Source organism: Delphinus delphis, chromosome 14, assembly GCF_949987515.2.
Source record: "Delphinus delphis chromosome 14, mDelDel1.2, whole genome shotgun sequence".
In the NCBI taxonomy this organism is placed as follows: domain Eukaryota; kingdom Metazoa; phylum Chordata; class Mammalia; order Artiodactyla; family Delphinidae; genus Delphinus; species Delphinus delphis.
Genome location: NC_082696.1, coordinates 28,745,536 through 28,764,517, shown reverse-complemented (window position 1 = coordinate 28,764,517; position 18,982 = coordinate 28,745,536). Strand labels below are relative to the sequence as shown.

Genomic DNA, 18,982 nt, shown 5'->3' with positions numbered 1-18,982 from the left:
CCTACAAGGGCAGAGCTCAATCAGAGTGACAGAGACCGTATGGCCTGCAAAGCCTAAAATATTTGCTATTTGGCCTTTTACAGAAAAAGTTTTCCAATCCTTGCATTTAAAATCTATTTATTACCTTTTATGACTAACACGGGGTTGAGCCAGTGTCTAGCTAAACAACAAATGCCCTATGACAAATGTTCATAGATCAGCAAACTGCTGACCTAGTCATGGAAGTCTAGTTCAGTTACAGGCTTAGCTAATATGTACGTCAGCAAACATAAGTAATGATGATTTATATTTGCGTGACACTTTATAGATTATGAAGTATTTCATGTATATCTCACTTGATATTTCCAATAACCCTAGAAAGTAGGCAGCAGGTATTACTTTTTCATGAGGTAACAGTTTCTGAGACATTGCATATCTCAGGGTTAAAAGGAATTCAGATTCAAGTGTTTTTATCTTTTAGCAGCTAAAATGATTACTTTATCTCTGGAAAATGCTGATTTAAAAAAAAAAAAAGAAGGAGAAGTTATTAACATTTATCATCTTATGATGCACTGATTTGAAATAATATATTGGAAGATCACTTGCAATTAATTGTACTTTGTAATAACATGTCCTGTCTTCTTACTGTTGTATTTTTATGTCAATAAATTGGTAATAAAAATAATATAAACATGTAATCTGACGGTTTAAAAAGTCAAACTAAATAAGCCTAATTGAGTTATAAGTTAAAAATACAACCTTAAATTTTTGAAATGTTAGAACCTACAAGATAAGTCAGTTATCTGGCTTCCTCGAATTAGCAAAATTAAAAAACAACAAACACACAAATCCCCAAAACTCTTGGAGTAACAGAGAAAAATGTCAGGAAAAATATAAGTATATATGGGAAAATAGTGAAAGATTGACATAGTTCTCTCTTATGGGTCAAATCAAGTTGAGATAAATATTTCAGTGGTGTTTACAAACTTTAGATGACTGTTATGATGTCTTTCTTACATCATACAAGAATTGATTTCTGTGTGATCAAACAACTTAGGAGGAATTTCTAGTTGACCAAAACATTGCTGCCTTGGAACAGCATAAAAAATTAGGGCAATAGAGTGTATGATTCTAACTGCATGGCATCTGGAAAAGGCAAAACTATGGAGACAGTAAAATATATGTGGTTGCCAGGGTTTGGGGGAAGAGTGGGATGAATAGGTGAAACACCGAGGGTTTTTAGGACAGTGAAACTATTCTGTATGATATTATAAAGACGGATACATGTCATTATACATTTGTCCAAACCCACAGAATATACAACACCAAGAGTGAACCCTTATGTAAACTATGAACTTTGGGCGCGGATGTGTCAAAGTAGGCTCATCAGTTGTAAGGAATGTTCCACTCTGGTGGGGACATTGATAGTGGGAGAGACTATGCATATCTAGGGGTAGGGAATGTATAGGAATTTCTATATTTTCTTCTCAATTTTGCTGTAATCTGAAAATTGCTCTAAAAAGTAAAGTCTATTTAAAAAATACTTAGTACAATGGACTAACAAAGGCCACAATTCTATGTCCTCCTCAGAAGCTTTATAAACGTGCATTAAAAAAATAAATTTTGGGGGCGTACCATGGCATGGATACAAGAAAAACAAAGGCCTAGAATCCTTTCAGAAGAATGGATCCAGACCAAACTTACTTCGCACGCGGATTGAGTTTCCCATGAGCTTGACTCCTTCTCCTGAGGGAGAACCCCTCTTTGGAAAGCTTGGTCTCCCAGGCACGTCTGACACAACGAAGGCTCGAAGTCTGGCTCCCCTGGTGGCATGTACACCACTGAAGGGCCCGTGTACTTCAGACTGGGACTCTGATGCTTGTCCACACTGACCACCGGACTCTTGATCCATCTTCGTACCTGCAGTGTGCAAAAGAAAAGGAAAAATGCGTTTTACCTCCTTTGATGTCTAATGAGGCCTTGATGGGAAAGTTGGTGGGATGGACAGTCAGGAATCAAACCTTAACATAACCTGAACTGGTCAGTGCTGGCCACTCATTTTCCAGCACCTTGTGTTTTTTGGCTGGTCATTTCATTTCACTGAGTCTGTCTCCCCATCTGTAAGACTGGGGTAGTCATATTTCTGCCCAGGTTGTTATGCAGATTTTAAAATATTTTTAAAAGTCCAAGTGTTTTGCCTGGCACATAATATTGAGTAGAGGGTGCTTTTTTTTTTTTTTTTTTCTGTGGTACGCGGGCCTCTCACTGTTGTGGCCTCTCCCATTGCAGAGCACAGGCTCCGGACGCGCAGGCTCAGCGGCCATGGCTCACGGGTCCAGCCGCTTCGTGGCATGTGGGATCTTCGCGGATGGGGGCACGAACCCGTGTCCCCTGCATCGGCAGGTGGACTCTCAACCACTGTGCCACCAGGGAAGCCCGATGGTGCTTATTTTACTTCACTCTTATCTTTGTTGCTGCATGCAAGCTTTCTCTAGTTGCGGCGAGTGGGGGCTACTCTTCCTTGCGGTGTGAGGGCTTCTCACTGCAGTGGCTACTCTTGTTGTGGAGCACGGGCTCTAGGCGTGAGGGCTTCAGTAGTTGTGGCGCACAGGCTTAGTTGCTCCGTGGCATGTGGGATCTTCCCGGACCAGGGCTAGAACCCGTGTCCCCTGCATTGGCAGGTGGATTCTTACCCACTGCGCCACCAGGGAAACCCTCATTTATAGATCTTAACACACTTGGCTGTCATCCTCTATCAAGGTAATAAATATGTCCTGCATAACGATTTCTTTCACATAGCAATAGCTCCTCAGAGCAGACACCCTGAGAAGACAGAGTGGCTTTTGGAATTCCTCATCCTTTCATGCCAGAGTGGTTCTTATTTTACTTTACTCTTACTATTATGATTATGCTGACAGAATGATAGTTCACAAATGTCTAAGGTGAATTGTAACCAATTCACCTTAGAAAAAGAAGTAAAAGAAGTTGCTCCTGGCTAAGAAATTATCTCACTTTGTTTTTTTTTTTTCCTTAAAGTTTTAAAACTCACCACTTGTCTTGCTTGCATGTAGAATTCTTGTAAGGTAGAGAAAAAATGTAAAGGTATTCTAACATTAAAAGGATAACATTTATATAGCACTTTCAGTGTGAAAGGCACTGTTCTAAGTGTTTAACATGCAACGTTTTTTTTTTTGTTTAATCCACAGAACAGTCTTACATGATAGGCACTATTACTAATCCCATTTTGCAGATGAGAAGACAGAGGCAGAGAGAAATGAATCAAGTTTCCCCAAGGCGCAATACTGGTGTCAAGCAAAGGCAGGATGCAGGCACTTTGAATCCACTGTCTAGTCCTTTACAAGCATGCAGTTTTAGCAAGTGTTGGAGTGATTTATGACTTGTCATCAAATACTTAAAATTCATCCTAATTTAATATGTCTTTTCCATGCTCTTTGAAACTCCTGAGGATTCTTTTTATAGGTAACCAATTGGTGAAATTAGTGTATATTGAAAGGATGAAAAAATAAAATCACAGTACTGAATTTTAGTTAGTAATGCTGACAATTAGATTTTTTAAAAATATACTGAGAATAAACTAAAATTGCAATAGCATAAGAATGTTTAAGCAATTTGATGGAATATTATGCCATCACTAAAAATAAATATTGTGAAGACTCTGTGGCAACATGGAAAATGTTTAGAATGTAATTATACGAAAAAAAGCCAAATACAGAATTGCTCAATCACTATAATTGCAAATGTAAAAATATATGTACTATCTATAGACAAAGCAAGAAAGTAACAGGCAAAATAGAAACTTGCATTTCTTGTTAGGATCATGGATGTCTTAGTTCTCCCTCTTTTTACAGTGTCCTGTGCTTTAATTTTTTAAAGAATAATTTCTTTTAAAGTTTATAAGAATCTTAAGCAATTAAAATCATCATATTTCTTTCTTTGGTTACATACGTGTCTTTTACTTGCTTTGTGTATAGGTACTCTTCTCAATGTCATTTAAAATAATCTTTTTACGTTTACTATTCTGATGTTAACATTTGCGAGGGTTCCATCAGTATTTCTTGTACGCTGGGGCCCCATAAGCATGTTAGTAGCTGCATTCAAAGTGTTTGTTTGGGGCTTCCTGGTGGCGCAGTGGTTGAGAATCCGCCTGCCAATGCAGGCGACACGGGTTCGAGCCATGGTCCGGGAGAATCCCTCATCCCACATGCCGCGGAACAACTAAACCCGTGCGCCACAACTACTGAGCCTGTGCTCTAGAGCCCGCCAGTCACAACTACTGAGCCTGCGCGCCACGACTACTGAAGCCCATGTGCCTGGAGCCGGCGCTCCGCAGCAAGAGAAGCCTGTGCACCGTAATGAAGAGAAGCCCCCGCTCGCCACAGCTAGAGAAAGCCCGCGCGCAGCAACAAAGACCCAACTGAACCGAAAATAAATAAATAAATTTAAATAAAAGAATCACATAAGGAATTGTCATTTTATTTGATATCAGCTAAGAATTCCCAAAATAGTTCAGATGACTTTGAGCATAGGCTGTCAAACAATGCATAGATGCTTTCACAGAATTTGAGAGTTGAAAGAGACCCAAAGATGTTAGTAATTTGCCCAAAGTCACAATGAAAATTATTATGTGGGAAAAACTACACCTCTTAGTTTAAGCAAATCAGTCAACTAGTTTCTACTAGGGTATAAGCTGGCAAACTCAGTGTCTTCAGAGGCTGGCAAGAACAGGAAATGTGTAAAGCCCTATGACCAGGGTATAAAAATAGGGAGTGGTAGAGACTGCGGCAAACTAGGAGTGCATGCTTGCCAAGTGTTTTCACATTTAAATGAAAAAATGAACAAACAAACACATAAAACCCCCAAGCAAACAATGCTGGCCAAATAAAACCCTAGTCAAACATACCCTACACCTTCAAGAGTCACTGCTTGACCCTTGAAGTTATTCTAGCAAGTAGAATAAGTATGACGTAGAATTCTATGAAGTAGAAATAAAATGATTTGCTATCTTCTAACTTAAAAAAAATCCAATGCTTTCAACATTTTAACTTTCATTCACGTATTCATCACTTATTATTGAAGACCAGCTACGTGTCAGGCATAATCTAGGCATTGAGAATTCAGTTCATAAGTCAGATCCCCCAAAACCTGCCCTCGTGGAGCTCGACTTATGACTCAAGGAGTAAATTATTTATTTATTTAAATAAAGACTAAAGGGGGAGGTAAAGCAGAAGTGAGTGATCAGTCTCAGTGGAGGGTTCAGTTTTAATTTTATGAGATTTCGGGAGAAAGATTCAAGCTGAAGATATGCGTTGAAGACTTGAAACAAATAGCCATGTTCTACTGAAGTCTTCCAGGGGAAAAAACCCAGTGACTTGCCAAGATCTACTTGCGAAGTATGTGTCATATTTCTGGGGATTTGGTTATTCGAATCTATTATATTTCACGTAAACTTACTGAATAACATGACTTACTCAAGTCTCCTAAGAGTGAGTGTTTTGTGTTTTGTGTCTTCACACCTCCCACTGGAGGGCAGGGAGTGGGTGGCGTGACATTTCATTAGAAAGGTCCCTGATTCCAAATAACCTTCAACGAATTAACCCATTCTGATCCTTACAGACATGGGACTAGGATTCTCCCTTTCTTTCCACAGAAAAGGTCGTGAGGGAAATTTAGAAATATTCCATTTCTCCAGAAGCATCAGGGAGAAAGGAGAAAGGTGTTATAAAAATAGATATAGTGATACGTTTTGTGAAAGGACTGTGGCTGACATTCATCACCTGCGTTGTCTTGAACTGCTGTATCTCCTCTGGCTAAGTCCTCTTACTGGCTTCAGTCTGTCCCTTCCCCTCCTACTGCTTTGCACATTTCACTGCTTTGGAGCCTTCCAAGTGGTTTTTATTGGCCTGATTCATGACAGCGTTGACGATGTGTACTTAATCTTGAGAGAGTGGCTGGACGGGGAGTGAGTATAAGGGCTCTCCCTCTGGCCTTGGACTCCGGCAAGGTGCCCTCCAAAACTGCTGAGTGCAGGACCACTCCCTTGGCCCTGAGGGAATTCAAGCTACAACCGGCCTATTGTGGGAGTTGCTGACAGCGAGTGGCTTTGGGAGCCCCTCAGAGACCTGTCACAATGGCTCTCGGAAAACCGTAGCAGCTGCCTGTGTGAGAAAAATGAATGCCCGGATACAGGCTGTTGCCCTGGCTCCTGGGCCACCTGGGCCTGGTTTTATTCAGAGCCACACACTCTCGTTTGTGGAGAGCATTGTAAACAAACACGGACTGGGGTGAGACATCCTCTTCACCGCAAATAAATCAAAAACTCCCTCACTTGGGCTTTCTAGAAGCCTGTTCTCCAAACCGCATCAGACTTTTAAAGGAGGAATTACCTCTCCAGCCACAGGTCAAAGAGTAAAGCCTTTCTTTTAACCTCACAGCTACTCTTACTGAACAGTGTGTATGCAAAATATTAAGCCAATTTCTTTGCTAAATCAGTCTGCCCCGGTTTTTTTAATTTCTCTATTTGAATAGATTTGAAAAAAATCTCCAAAAGCAATAATCCCGCAGACTAGAAAATCACCAGATGTGATTAAAAAGATTGGCCAGCTTCGAGGGATCTTCCACTAGTGGTTTTCTTTTCCTATTAAATAATAGGAAACATATATTACTCCTAATTTAATACGTTTAAGCTGATAATGATGTCCACTGATACAGAAAAATTATAGAGGGTTCAAGTACTTATCTGTGAATTCACAAGGCAGCACCTGCTGGTCTCATCACTCCTTTTGTTTTCTGGGAATGAAGAGCTGTCTCTTCCTTAAAATCCAAGTGAACTTGATGTTGGACACAACTTTGGCAATTTCCAGAGAGGCGTTTTTTATTATACAAAACTGACTTTGTTTATATGATGCCACCGTAACTTTCAATTCAGATATAGTCAAGCAAGCTTTCTAGTAAGATGATCTGAATAATTCAATTGATCATAAAGAGAGACCTCCACACCTATTCCTTTTTCCAGAGGGGTGCCTGCCAGCAGGCTGGTTTTGACATTAATGGAATTCAGGAGAAGGCTCCTGGAAGCAAGTTCCTCTTACCTTGGTGCCCGGGGCTGCTTCATAGCACGGTTCCTAAAATATAACAGTGCTACGATACAAGGTCAGTGATATTAATCTGATTTCTTCACTTTAGCTATTCGTGGTCATCATCTAACTTTCTTTTCTCTGAACATCTGCAGTGTGTATTGCTTAAGTAAAACCGTGGGACTTTGATGCTCACCGGCTGTTATGCTATGTCATCTCTCTAACTGGAACATAAGGGTGAGGATAGCATCTTAGGCTTTTTTTTTTAATTCCCCAGAGGCTAGCATTAGCCCTTACAAATAGTAGGCAATAAAAATAGGAATTGCTTGATTATTATTATTGTTATTATTTTTTTGTGTGGTATGCGGGCCTCTCACTGCTGTGGCCTCTCCCTTCGCGGAGCATAGGCTCCAGACGCGCAGGCCCAGCGGCCATGGCTCACGGGCCCAGCCGCTCTGCGGCATGTGGGATCTTCCCGGACCGGGGCACGAACCCGCGTCCCCTGCATCAGCAGGCGGACTCGCAACCACTGCGCCACCAGGGAAGCCCTGCTTGATTATTTTTGACAATAACTATATTTATTCATTTATAGATCTTTTTTTTTTTTGGCTGCGTTTGGTCTTTGTTGCTGCATGCAAGCTTTCTCTAGTTGCGGCGAGCGGGGGCTACTCTTCCTTGCGGTGTGAGGGCTTCTCACTGCAGTGGCTTCTCTTGTTGTGGAGCACGGGCTCTAGGCATGCAGGCTTCAGTAGTTGTGGCACACCGGCTCAGTAGTTGTGGCACACGGGCTTAGTTGCTCTGTGGCATGTGGGATCTTCCCAGACCAGGGCTCAAACCCGTGTCTCCTGCATTGGCAGGCGGATTCTTACCCACTGCGCCACCAGGGAAGCCCTCATTTACAGTTCTTAACACACTTGGCTGTCATCCTCTATCAAGGTAATAAATATGTTCTGCATAACAATTTCTTTCACATAGCAATAGCTCCTCAGAGCAGACACCCTGAGAAGACAGAGTGACTTTTGGAATTCCCCATCCTTTCATGCCACTGCCCTTGGGATTTCCCCGTCCTTTCTTGTCAGCATTGGCCAAGGTAATTACATCCTGTTCAAGATTCTCAGGGTCTAACCCTGTGTTTCCCCAGGGCTCGTCTGGGGGATGGGGTGGTGAGGAGGGCTAGGGGGAAGAGGCAGGAATGAGAGGGTCCACATCTCTTCATCCTTTTCTACGCTGCTACCTACACCCTCAGCTACATCCCCTGTTACAGCTGCCAGCCCTCCGTGTTCTACCAGCATGAGGCAGTGAGGATTCAACACCAGACCCGGTTCTCGTAGTCAGTCCTGTAAATCCCCTTCTTCTTCCTCCTCGTTTACGTGCCCACCTCACCCCGTCTCCCCCCACAAAGCTTTAAACAGAAAAAGCTCAGAATTTACTGACATAAGTTTTTCTTTGGAAATGGAAGTAGAGTTTTTCTCAGTCCTTTAAGTTCTGGGACTGAGGCTTTTAGCTTGAATTCGTCTTTCCTGGATCTAGAAAATTTAAAAAAAGAAAAGAAAAAAAGAAAAAAGAGGAACAGCCCTTGGCAGGATGGGAACGGTGAGGACAACAGAAAAAGTTATGCTTAAAACCAAACATGTTCGATTTAATGGATTGCCTGGCATTCTGGAATCATGTACATTTGGCTTTTTTAGTGTTTAAATGGCCCTTTTAAAAAAAAAATGAAAGGCTTCTTTTGTGCTGGGCACAAAGTAGGTATCAGTAAATATTTGTTGAGTGAATGGATGAATAAAATAATGGTGACAGTCAAAAAAAAAAAAAAAGGAAAAAAGAGGAAGTAGGAGAGAATTCTTTCAGGTAATATCTCTTAGGGGGCAGTATGTACTATTTGCTTTTGGAATTGAAAAATAAGGCTCAGGGAAAATTGCAAGCCTGAGCTGATCCCCGGGAAAGAGCCTGTCTGGCCCGTCCACAGCTAATCCACCCACACACGCTTTGGAAGCTTCCTCTTCTGGCTCCTCCAATAATGCCCTGTTCCAGGAGCTTTAACTTCTTCTCTTTTGGCTACTGTCCCCTGGCGTATTCAACACATTGAAATATTTGAACTATCTCTAAAAAGCCAGCAAACTAACTGAACACATAACACCCCCTTTTCACCCACAAATTTCCTGGTTCCAGAAACCCTCTTTCACCACCACCCCAGCCCTTTTCCTTCTTAGCTAAGCTTCATGAAAACATGATCTCCATTGCTTCACCTCACATTTACTCCTCAGCCCATTGCAATTATCCATTAAACAAATATTATGGATCACCTAATATTTTCTGGGACTAAAGGGAAGAACATGACAAAAAGTCTCACTCCATTGAAACAAGTTTTTACTGAGATGTCAATAAACCTCATTTCCAAATCCAATGGACCCCTCTCAGTACTTAACCTGGCTTGCATGCTCTGCAGCATTTAAAGGTTTCAACGAAAGTTCAAAAAGTCTCTGCCTGGCATTATGCTGGGTGGTGAAGACACAAAGAAATAAAATTGCTCGAGTGACCCTTGAGTGAGGTTGCTTGCATTTCAGAGGAGAATGGGTTATCACATCATAGTAAGTGTTAATGTAGCAAATAGTTAAACGCATAAGCTCTAGAACCACACTGCTTGGCTGCAAAACCTAGCATCACTGCTTCAGCAACTGACTGAGCCTTCCCAGATCTCAGTTTCTACACTTGTAAAATAGAGATAATGATAATACCAACCTCATCAGGGTTTAATGAGGCCTGAATGAGACAATGCAAGTAAACTCAGCACTTGGCCCTGGGTGAACACTTGGTTAATATTTGCTATTATAGTTATGGTTCTAAGCAGGAGAGAGTTTTATACAAAGTGCCATGGCAGAAAAAGTGGGAGGTATTTGGCCCAGTTGGGAGAAATCAGGGAAGGCTTCCTGGAGGAAGTGATGGTTAAATTGAGGCTTAAAGGTTGAGTTAAAGGAAGCCAGGTGAATTGAAATGGGAAAGACACTTCCAGCAGAGAGGACGACAGGAAACAAATTACAGAGGCAAAAGTCTGCATGTGATGTATAGAAACTAAGCCCATAGAGGAGAGGCAAGAACTGAAGCTGGATAGAAAAGTTGGGTTGTGGGGTGATGAATGGTCACTGAAGTGTTTAAAGCAGGAGAGTGGGATGGTCAGATGTGTCTTTCAATGCAGTATGATGGATGGATTTAAGTTGATCAAGAACACAAGTAGCTAGATGAGTCAGGAGTCTTTGATTATAAAAGAAATGATAAGGGCCAAAAAAGAATAGCAGCAGTGGAGGTGGAAAGGAGGGATGAATCAGCAAATCTATCGATCCTGCAGCTCTCAAGTCTATATTCATTCGAGAATCACTGTTTTATTGTCTTTTATCTGGATTCTTAAAGCCAAGCCCTACATGGCCTTGACCCTTTAATCCATTCTCACTGAAACCACAGTATCTTTCCAAATGGAAAAGCTGATCTTGTCCCAGCTTTAAACTCTTCAGTGGTTTCCCATCAATGGTGGCAGTGGCTTTCAAATCTGTTTGGTAAGGATGGATGTGCTGTAAGAAAGTCCTGTGCAGGGAGTTCCCTGGTGGTCTAGTGGTTAGGATTCCAGGCTTTCATGGCCGTGGTCAGGGTTCAATCCCTGGCTGGGTAACTGAGGTCCTGCAAGCCACATGGTGCGGCCAGGAAAAAAAAAAGTCCTGCACATATACACATTTATACACATTTGTAATAATACAGAGAGAGATAACAGGAAAAATTGTCTACCTCCAACTTTATTCTTTTTTCATGAAATTGCACTGACATTTTCTATTCTAATCTATTCCTTTAATGCTTATTACAACCCACTAATTTGATTTCATGACCCACTAATAGCTGACACACAAATTGAAGAACACTCATCTAAATGGTAAAGTCTAGGGGAATTCCCTGGAAGTCCAGTGGTTAGGACTCTGTGCTTCCACTACAGGGGGCCTGGGTTTGATCCCTGGTCAGGGAACTAAGATCCCGCATGCTCCGCGGCATGACCAAAAAAAAAAAAAAAAAGTCTAAACTCATTGGCCTGGGATATTCCCCAAGGATCTGCATTCTCCTTTCCCACTGTGCCCCCAGTGGATCCAGAGCCTCCACTATATCGTTTAATTTTCAGTTGTCTTAAAGACTGGTCTCCTAAGTCTTTGATTGTGTACAAACTCTTCCCTCTGACCCACCTGTCCATCTGGGAACTCTTACTAAGTGTCACACACTAGGGACAGACTACCGTTGTCTGTCTTCTCACTACTCCTTGACCCATTAAGGTATTTATTTCTTCAAATGGGACCTCACATTCACTCTGATTTACTTGTCTATTTTCCCTATTATAATTTGAGTTTTGCAAGGAGGAAGACATTATTTTCTCTCATTTATTCCTTAAAGGGACATTTACAAAGTTTCTTTTGTGTGTTCCTTCTTCCTAGCCCATCCTCTCCCCACTTCCTGTCTGCCCTGACTTTGAGCTGAAGCTCCCAAGGAAAGAGGCTCACTATTATACCTCTTGAGCGCAGCTCCCAGCATATAGTAAGCAATAAAGAAATATTTGTTGATTGGCTTAAAGCCAGATATTATTCAAGGCACAGGGAATAAAAAATAAGAGGCAATTGTCCTTAAGAATCAACAAGGAAATCAACAGTTGTAAAACAGTGTTAAAGCTAGTTTGAGTTCATCTTTGGGAACAGCTAGGACAGGGCCATGACGGGGGTGGGTTTTGGATAGAGAGGATAGCGTGATGGGCTTGGCTGGAGCCGCCCTTGGGCGTGAACATGTATAGGGCAAGACAGAAAGCCAAAGAGGGAAGGGTGTCAGCTATCAAAGGGACTTGACCTCCTGAATGATGGAATGTTATCCTTCACTCCCAGGGAGGGAAAAACTTAAGGGTTTTAAAATTTCCAGTGATTAGACTTGCCGTACTCTGGATGAATTAGAACACGTCCAGGGGAAAGGCAGCCTAGACTAGAGGAACAAGCACTGGGTAGAGAGGGGGGTCTCGAGAAAGCACATCTTTTTCTTGTTTTTAATTTATTTATTTAATTTACTTATTTTTGGCTGCATTGGGTCTTTCTTGCTGTGTAAGGGCTTTCTCTAGCTGCCGGGAGCGAGACCTACTCTTCGCTGTGGTTCACGGGCTTCTCATTGCGGTGGCTTCTCTTGTTGCGGAGCACCGGCTCTAGGTGCGCAGGCTTCAGTAGTTGTGGAACACAGGCTCAGTAGTTGTGTCTCACGGGCTTAGTTGCTCCAGGGCATGTGGGGTCTTCCCAGACCAGGGCTCAAACCCGTGTCCGCTGCATTGGCAGGCGGATTCTCAACCACTGCACCACCAGGGAAACCCAAGAAAGAACATCTCCTACATGTGTTTCTAAACCTAGGGGAGGTTTTTTTTTTTTTTGTGGTACGCGGGCCTGTCACTGTTGTGGCCTCTCCCATTGCGGAGCACAGGCTCTGGACACGCAGGCTCAGCGGCCATGGCTCACGGGCCCAGCTGCTCTGCGGCATGTGGAATCTTCCCGGACCAGGGCACGAACCCGTGTCCCCAGCGTCGGCAGGCGGACTCCCAACCACTGCGCCACCAGGGAAACCCCTAGGGGAGCTTTTTAAAAAATGAAGGTAAACCAGATTCTTTAAAAAAATTTTAAATTTTCCTTTCAAGCTCTGTGTGACTGGATGAAGGTCAGGGCAGACTGAATGAAGCATGAAAAGAGTGGGGCCTTGGAGGTTAGGGGGTCAGGTAGGATGGGCAGACCCAGGAGCGGGCACTGGGAGGGGTTACCCTGAGTATAGTGCAAGTGGAAGCCTAAGCGCCACTTTGCAGCCCCTGTTGCAGCGCTACCTTATCATCCTTCAAAGACCATCTCCTTCCCTTCTTCCTCCCTCCTCCCCCCCGACCGAATCTAATATAATGTCAGAGGTTTATTATTTCACACAACTGCTAAATTCCTTAATAATCAAGGTATATTATGAATTTAATAGATTCTTATGGTTAAGGGTAGGGTCAGGTGTGACACATGAAAGGTTACTAAACAGCAAGTATAATATTGCTTTTATGTTATTCTGGGGTGAAACAGTTTACAAGTGATTTGGGTTTTCTCACAATTTAAAAAACATGTAAAATGTAAAAATGATTTTCTACAGACATGAATGAACTGGCTGATGAGAACTGGATTCTTGTTCCCGCTGTGCAACCACCTTGAGCAACTCACTTCACCTGTTTGAACTTCACTGCCCTTATCTGTGGAATGAAGGGCTCGGTGCTGGTAAACCCCACAGTCCCCTGCAGCCACGTCACAGATTCAAGGCTATTTCTTCACTGGGTTCTACTAAGATAATTTGGAACCCCCACTTCTATGGTGTGCTGTGCTCAGCACAGGTCTGCTGAATGAACAAATGATCAAATAACATTTGCTTTACCCACTACATTTTCTCCTTGCTTGCCAAGTCAGTTACATTCTTCCATAACTATGTATTACTTCCATTAGATAAATGGAAAAAAACCCACAAGGCTCTTAAAATAATCATATGGTATTAAAGGCAGTTGTTAGAAAACCCATTTAAATTGCAATGACGCAGACTGATGAAAGTCTCATTATTTGAACAGTGTACATTCCTTAATTAAATTGAAAGCTCTAAATGAAAGGGAAGATGATTTGCATCCAAAATGGGGGCTTATTACTACTCCCTGATTTTTTTTTTTTTTTTTTTTTTCGGTACGCGGGCCTCTCACTGTCGTGGCCTCTCCCGTTGCAGAGCACAGGCTCAGCGGCCCAGGCGCTCCGCGGCATGTGGGATCTTCCCGGACCGGGGCACGAACCCGTGTCCCCTGCATCGGCAGGCGGACTCTCAACCACTGCGTCACCAGGGAAGCCCCTTCCTGATGTTTTTGCTCCGTCCTCGAGGCTTCTTATAACAGAAGCTGCACAGTACAGTCAGTTTCAATTTTATGCAAAAACAGTTTTCCTCCAGATGATGCTTGTTCTGTATTGGTAATGGTTGCTATTTCAGTATTCTATTTTTTTTCCCCTCACTTCATGTTTTATAAAGAAAATGGTAAGATTCAATTGTTGCCTGAAAACAAGAAGGAAGTCAAAGCTAATAAATAGATATTTATTAAGTCTCTACTATGTCCAAGAATTTTGAGGTACTAAAAATGTGGGAGATGGCAGAAGGAATTCAGAATGAATTGCAGATGTTTGAAAATCCTATGGAAACTGCTGAAATCGGAAAACTCACTATGACCTCAGAACAACTGAGCCAGAGGAAAATTACCATTACTATGAATCTGTGTAAGTGGAGAAGGAGAAAAAGATATTTTTCAGGACAGATGCAATCTGGGGATGTGAAAAAAAAAAAAACACTAATAATAATATTAAAACTAAAGAATTAGGGCTTCCCTGGTGTCGCAGTGGTTGAGAGTCCGCCTGCCAATGCAGGGGACACGGGTTCGTGACCCGGTCCGGGCGGATCCCACATGCCGCGGAGCGGCTGGGCCCGTGAGCCATGGCCGCTGAGCCTGCACATCCGGAGCCTGTGCTCCACAGCGGGAGAGGCCACAACAGTGAGAGGCCCACATACCGCAAAAAACAAACAAAAAAAACTAAAGAATTAGAATCAGAGAAAGAGCTTAGCAAGCAACATTATCCCTGGTGATCCTACGCCCTCCAGAAATGGTGCAATCTGCCAATGGACAGCAATACTGAGCCGTATGAACTGACTCGTTAAAGGAAACATGAGTAAATGAAAACGGAGTATGTAATCCAGAAATACATATTTAATGCAATACTTTAATATGGTCCTCATTAAACCCCAAAAGGATATAGCAAACCTTTCAGCTTTATGGGGAGGGTTTCATACATAACATTCAGGTAAAGGCAATTGTAAGAACTTATGTCTCTGGCCATGGTGATCGGTCCAAGAGTTGGCCTGCGACCCAAATCAGAACTAATCAGAATCCTTCTCTGCAATCTTTTCATACTGAAGCTGAGAGGTAGAGTTTTCTTCTTTCTGGATTGCAGACCCTAGGGATGTGTCCCGAGGAAATACCAGCAGCCTCTCTCTTGTCATGTGGAAAAGGCTGAGATAATAATCTACCTAGTGAGAGGCAGAACTGAAAGGCAGAGGCATATCATACCCAGATTCCAAAAAAAGTAAGCATTTTTTAATATGGACCATATTGGTGTAATTAGATGCAAGGAATACAATTCTCAGGAAAAGAAAGTTGCTTTTAGGTAGACATAATTCAAAATATTTCACCCGTTGAACAGCAGGGGCACGGAGAACAGACATTGTCTGTAGGACCCAGGCAGGATCGCTTAGGGCTCCTACGGTCCCAATTTCATGCCTCTGCTTATTAGATTGTGGAGAGTTCTTGAAGAGTCCTTTGGGACAGGCAGGAAGAGCTAGGTTGGTTGGAGGGAGGGGACACTCAGAAAGTTCTGGACAATGACTATTTACTAACCCTTATAGAAATATTTCAACATTTCAAAGTCAGTATGGCTTACCATGCATGTCAACTGAACATCCGCCCTTGTTTGGGAAAAGAGGAAATGGAATTGTGGTTATTCTCTGTGGAAATGACAGAGTAGACTGTGTGATGAAGGTTGTACGTAGCATAAAAGCTGTCCAATTGCTTGAACTCAAATTGTTCTTATAGTTTGGGTTTTATGGTCTTCTTTTACATTCCAAATTGATAATGGCCAAAATTTCATTTCTTTCCACAATCCAGCTGTCCCTGAGCCCTCCACCAAGTGCCAGAAGATAGTAAAAAGCATTAAAAATGTCTTTTGTTCATGTCCAAGGTTAAATAAGACGAGTACTTACATTTCATAAAGAAATATAGGGCAAATATTCTGAGCATAAGGGAAACTAATCCTAACTAATCAAAAAAATAGGAAAGAATTTCCCAAAAACAAGAAATAAAATGTGAAAAAAATGGATTTTGGTGGGTACTTTGGCTAATAAATCCACTAAAACAAAACAAAACAAAAATGTAGAGTATATGAAAACAAGGCATTTGAATTCCAGGCCTGTCTCTAGTGAACTGAGTATTAAGGAAACACTATTGATTGCAATAAGAGCTGTGGTCAGCAGACAACGAGCTCAACAGTACATTTTCTTTCCTCAGTCCCATAGGGAATGTTCTTTAGGAACCCAAGAGTCACAGGTTAAGCGGTGATTGAACACCATCACAGCAGCCTACTCATTTCCCTTTCTCCTTCACCCCCTTCCAATCCACCCTGTACTTCCCTACTAGAGCCATCTTCCCAAAACATAGTTTTGATTATATTACCTCCTTGCTTAGTACCTTCAATGACTTTTTATTTTCTGCTGAATAAGGGCAAAGCCAGTTTGTTTAGCATTTACCTGGAATCTCTCCACGCTCTGGCCCTGACACTATTTACCATCCAATTCCCCATGATTCACCTGCTTTTGTGCCATACACCAGCCAAAACAGATTATTTGTTTTTTTCCTAACAAATCCTTCAATTTTTTGATCATTGAGTTTCTGTATTCTTATGTGTTCTTGTCAACAGGAGTGACTTTTATTCTTCATCTCATCTCAGTTTTGCTGGGTCAAATCTTAGCCAAACTTGAAAACCTGGCTCTAAAAGCATCTTCATGAAGGCTTATTACAACTTCATGAAGTATCTTCCTCCTTGAACCCCCCATTTTTACTCCAAACTTCTCATGTGAATCCATCATATTGTATAGCACCGTGATTGATGCACTCTTTAAAGATTCCAACTAGGATTTATTTTCATGGATAATTACCATGAGGTATATTCCCCTCCTGGGATTATGAGAAATGTAGAATTTTTTGCCATAATGTCATGCTAGAAGGGTTAGGAGAAAATAATTCATCATGTGTATATGAAATTGGAGGACTTCATTTATACTCTGAGAATTCCCCTGAGGGTTCAGTCTGTAAGACTAATTTCTTTGCCAATACTTTTGCTATTCCTTTTCCTAAGGGACTGTGTGAGACCTTGAGGGCTACTATAAAATTTCTAACATGTCCTTAGACCAATGATTTCCACTGATTTTGACATTTATTTGACTTGGATAGCGGTCAATGATTTACTTAAAATTTCATCACCAAGTGCTTTTCACCTTTCTATGCATGGGTATTAATTTTGCTTCTCTGATTCTATCAAGCTTTATATTTTTACTTATCACTTTCTTGAAAAAACACTGGTCTCGCTATAGCCATTCCCCACCTAGTCATTTTCCCTTGGAAACATACAAGGGCCAACATGAGAAGGTTTGGGGTAGGAGTGCCTGACTCATTTTACAAGGAATCCTCAACTCTGTTCTTCATCATTTTCCTCTCCTGGGTGAAGAATTTCTCCCAGTCTCATTTAATCTTCCAGTGGCCTTTCTCTGTAGAAGGGTACCTCTACCCTGTAGAGGATACTTCCTATTATCATTTTATTACTTATATCTTGTTCATGACTGTCTTGAGGGCACACAGAAATTCCTAAGTATTTGTAGATGAACAGATGGGTAAAGGAATAAATATTTAACTTCTTAATTTGTGTCCTTACTAGATGGTAATTTTTTTTTTTTTCTTTTGTAATATGCGGGCCTCTCACTGTTGTGGCCTCTCCCATAGCGGAGCACAGGCTCTGGACGCGCAGGCTCAGCGGCCATGGCTCATGGGCCCAGCCGCTCCGCGACATGTGGGATCTTCCTGGACTGGGGCACAAACCCATGTCCCCTGCATCGGCAGGCGGACTCTCAACCACTGCGCCACTAGGGAAGCCCCAAGATGGTAAATTTTTTAAGGATAAAGTTTTCACCTTAGACATCTTTGTGTCACTTGTCACTCCAGGCAGTGTCTTGCATGGATCAAGTTCAGCAAATATTTGCTTTATTAGTTGCTAAGTAACTACCTGTCACCCCATGGGGTCTGAATGGAGTAGCAGACCCAGTCTTTGGAAATTTCACGGTCTTATTCTCTGTTCCAGCTTCCTTGAATCTAGACCATAACCATAATTTTAAGGTCCTGATCCAAATTTTTCATCCACCTATCCATTCATAGTTTTAGCTCTTGTCTGTTTTGATGTCTATCTCACTATCTTAGTATTGTTAGAAGGTCTGATTTCAAGTGTTGTTTCTTGAACTTATTAGAGGTGTGATTTTGAGCAACTAAAACTCTGAGTACTTTCTCATCCATTAAGAGGTAATGATCATACTTATCTAAAAAGTGGTACGAATTAGAAGACAAGCAGGTGGTAGTAGCAGGAAGGCACCTGAGCCCTCTGTGAGTATGTTAAATGAATATACATGTATAAGGATAATTAATTTTGTAATTATTCACAGTTAGCTTTCCAAAGATGAAACTGGCTCTCGGAAAAGACAGGAAGTCACTAGAGTTACTTCAGAGAAAGTTGCAGGCACTTGGCAAGTAGGGGCAGAGGGAAGTCAAAGTTTAACTGTATACTTGAGCTTTCTTACACTTGAGCTATGACAGGTAAATTCACTATTTTCCTTCTAACTGTGGAATAAGAGAGACTGGCTTAAAAGCAGTTCAAGTAGAAAAAGTCCTAGGGATTTTAGTTCACACTAAACCCTATAAGAATCACCAAATCCATCTTCCGGACTATTGGAATGAAGCTATATCAGTAGAAACATTGAGATTAGAGCAAGGGAGGTGATACACTGACCTCTATCCTGCTAAATCGGATCAGGAGTACCGGTTCCAGACTTGGTTTTCTGATTTTAATAGGGGTATTGACAAACTAGGGGACACCCAAATAAGAACAGGTAAAATGGGGAAGGAGATTGTGATGGTTAGTTATACGTATCAACTTGGCTAGGCTATAGTATCTGGTTATTAAATTAAACACTAATCTATGGTTTGCTATAAAGGG

At 41.8% G+C, this 18,982-nt stretch overlaps 1 protein-coding gene across 1 annotated transcript in view; it reads right to left on the bottom strand.

Moving 5' to 3' along the window:
* The window catches only part of SGK1 (serum/glucocorticoid regulated kinase 1), a 110,911-nt gene that overhangs the window by 63,562 nt on the left and 28,367 nt on the right, over positions 1-18,982 (bottom strand). Inside the window, exon 2 of the mRNA XM_060029931.1 lies at positions 1,684-1,899. Coding sequence (XP_059885914.1) covers positions 1,684-1,899 — 216 coding nt within the window. The remainder of the gene's footprint in view (positions 1-1,683; positions 1,900-18,982) is intronic.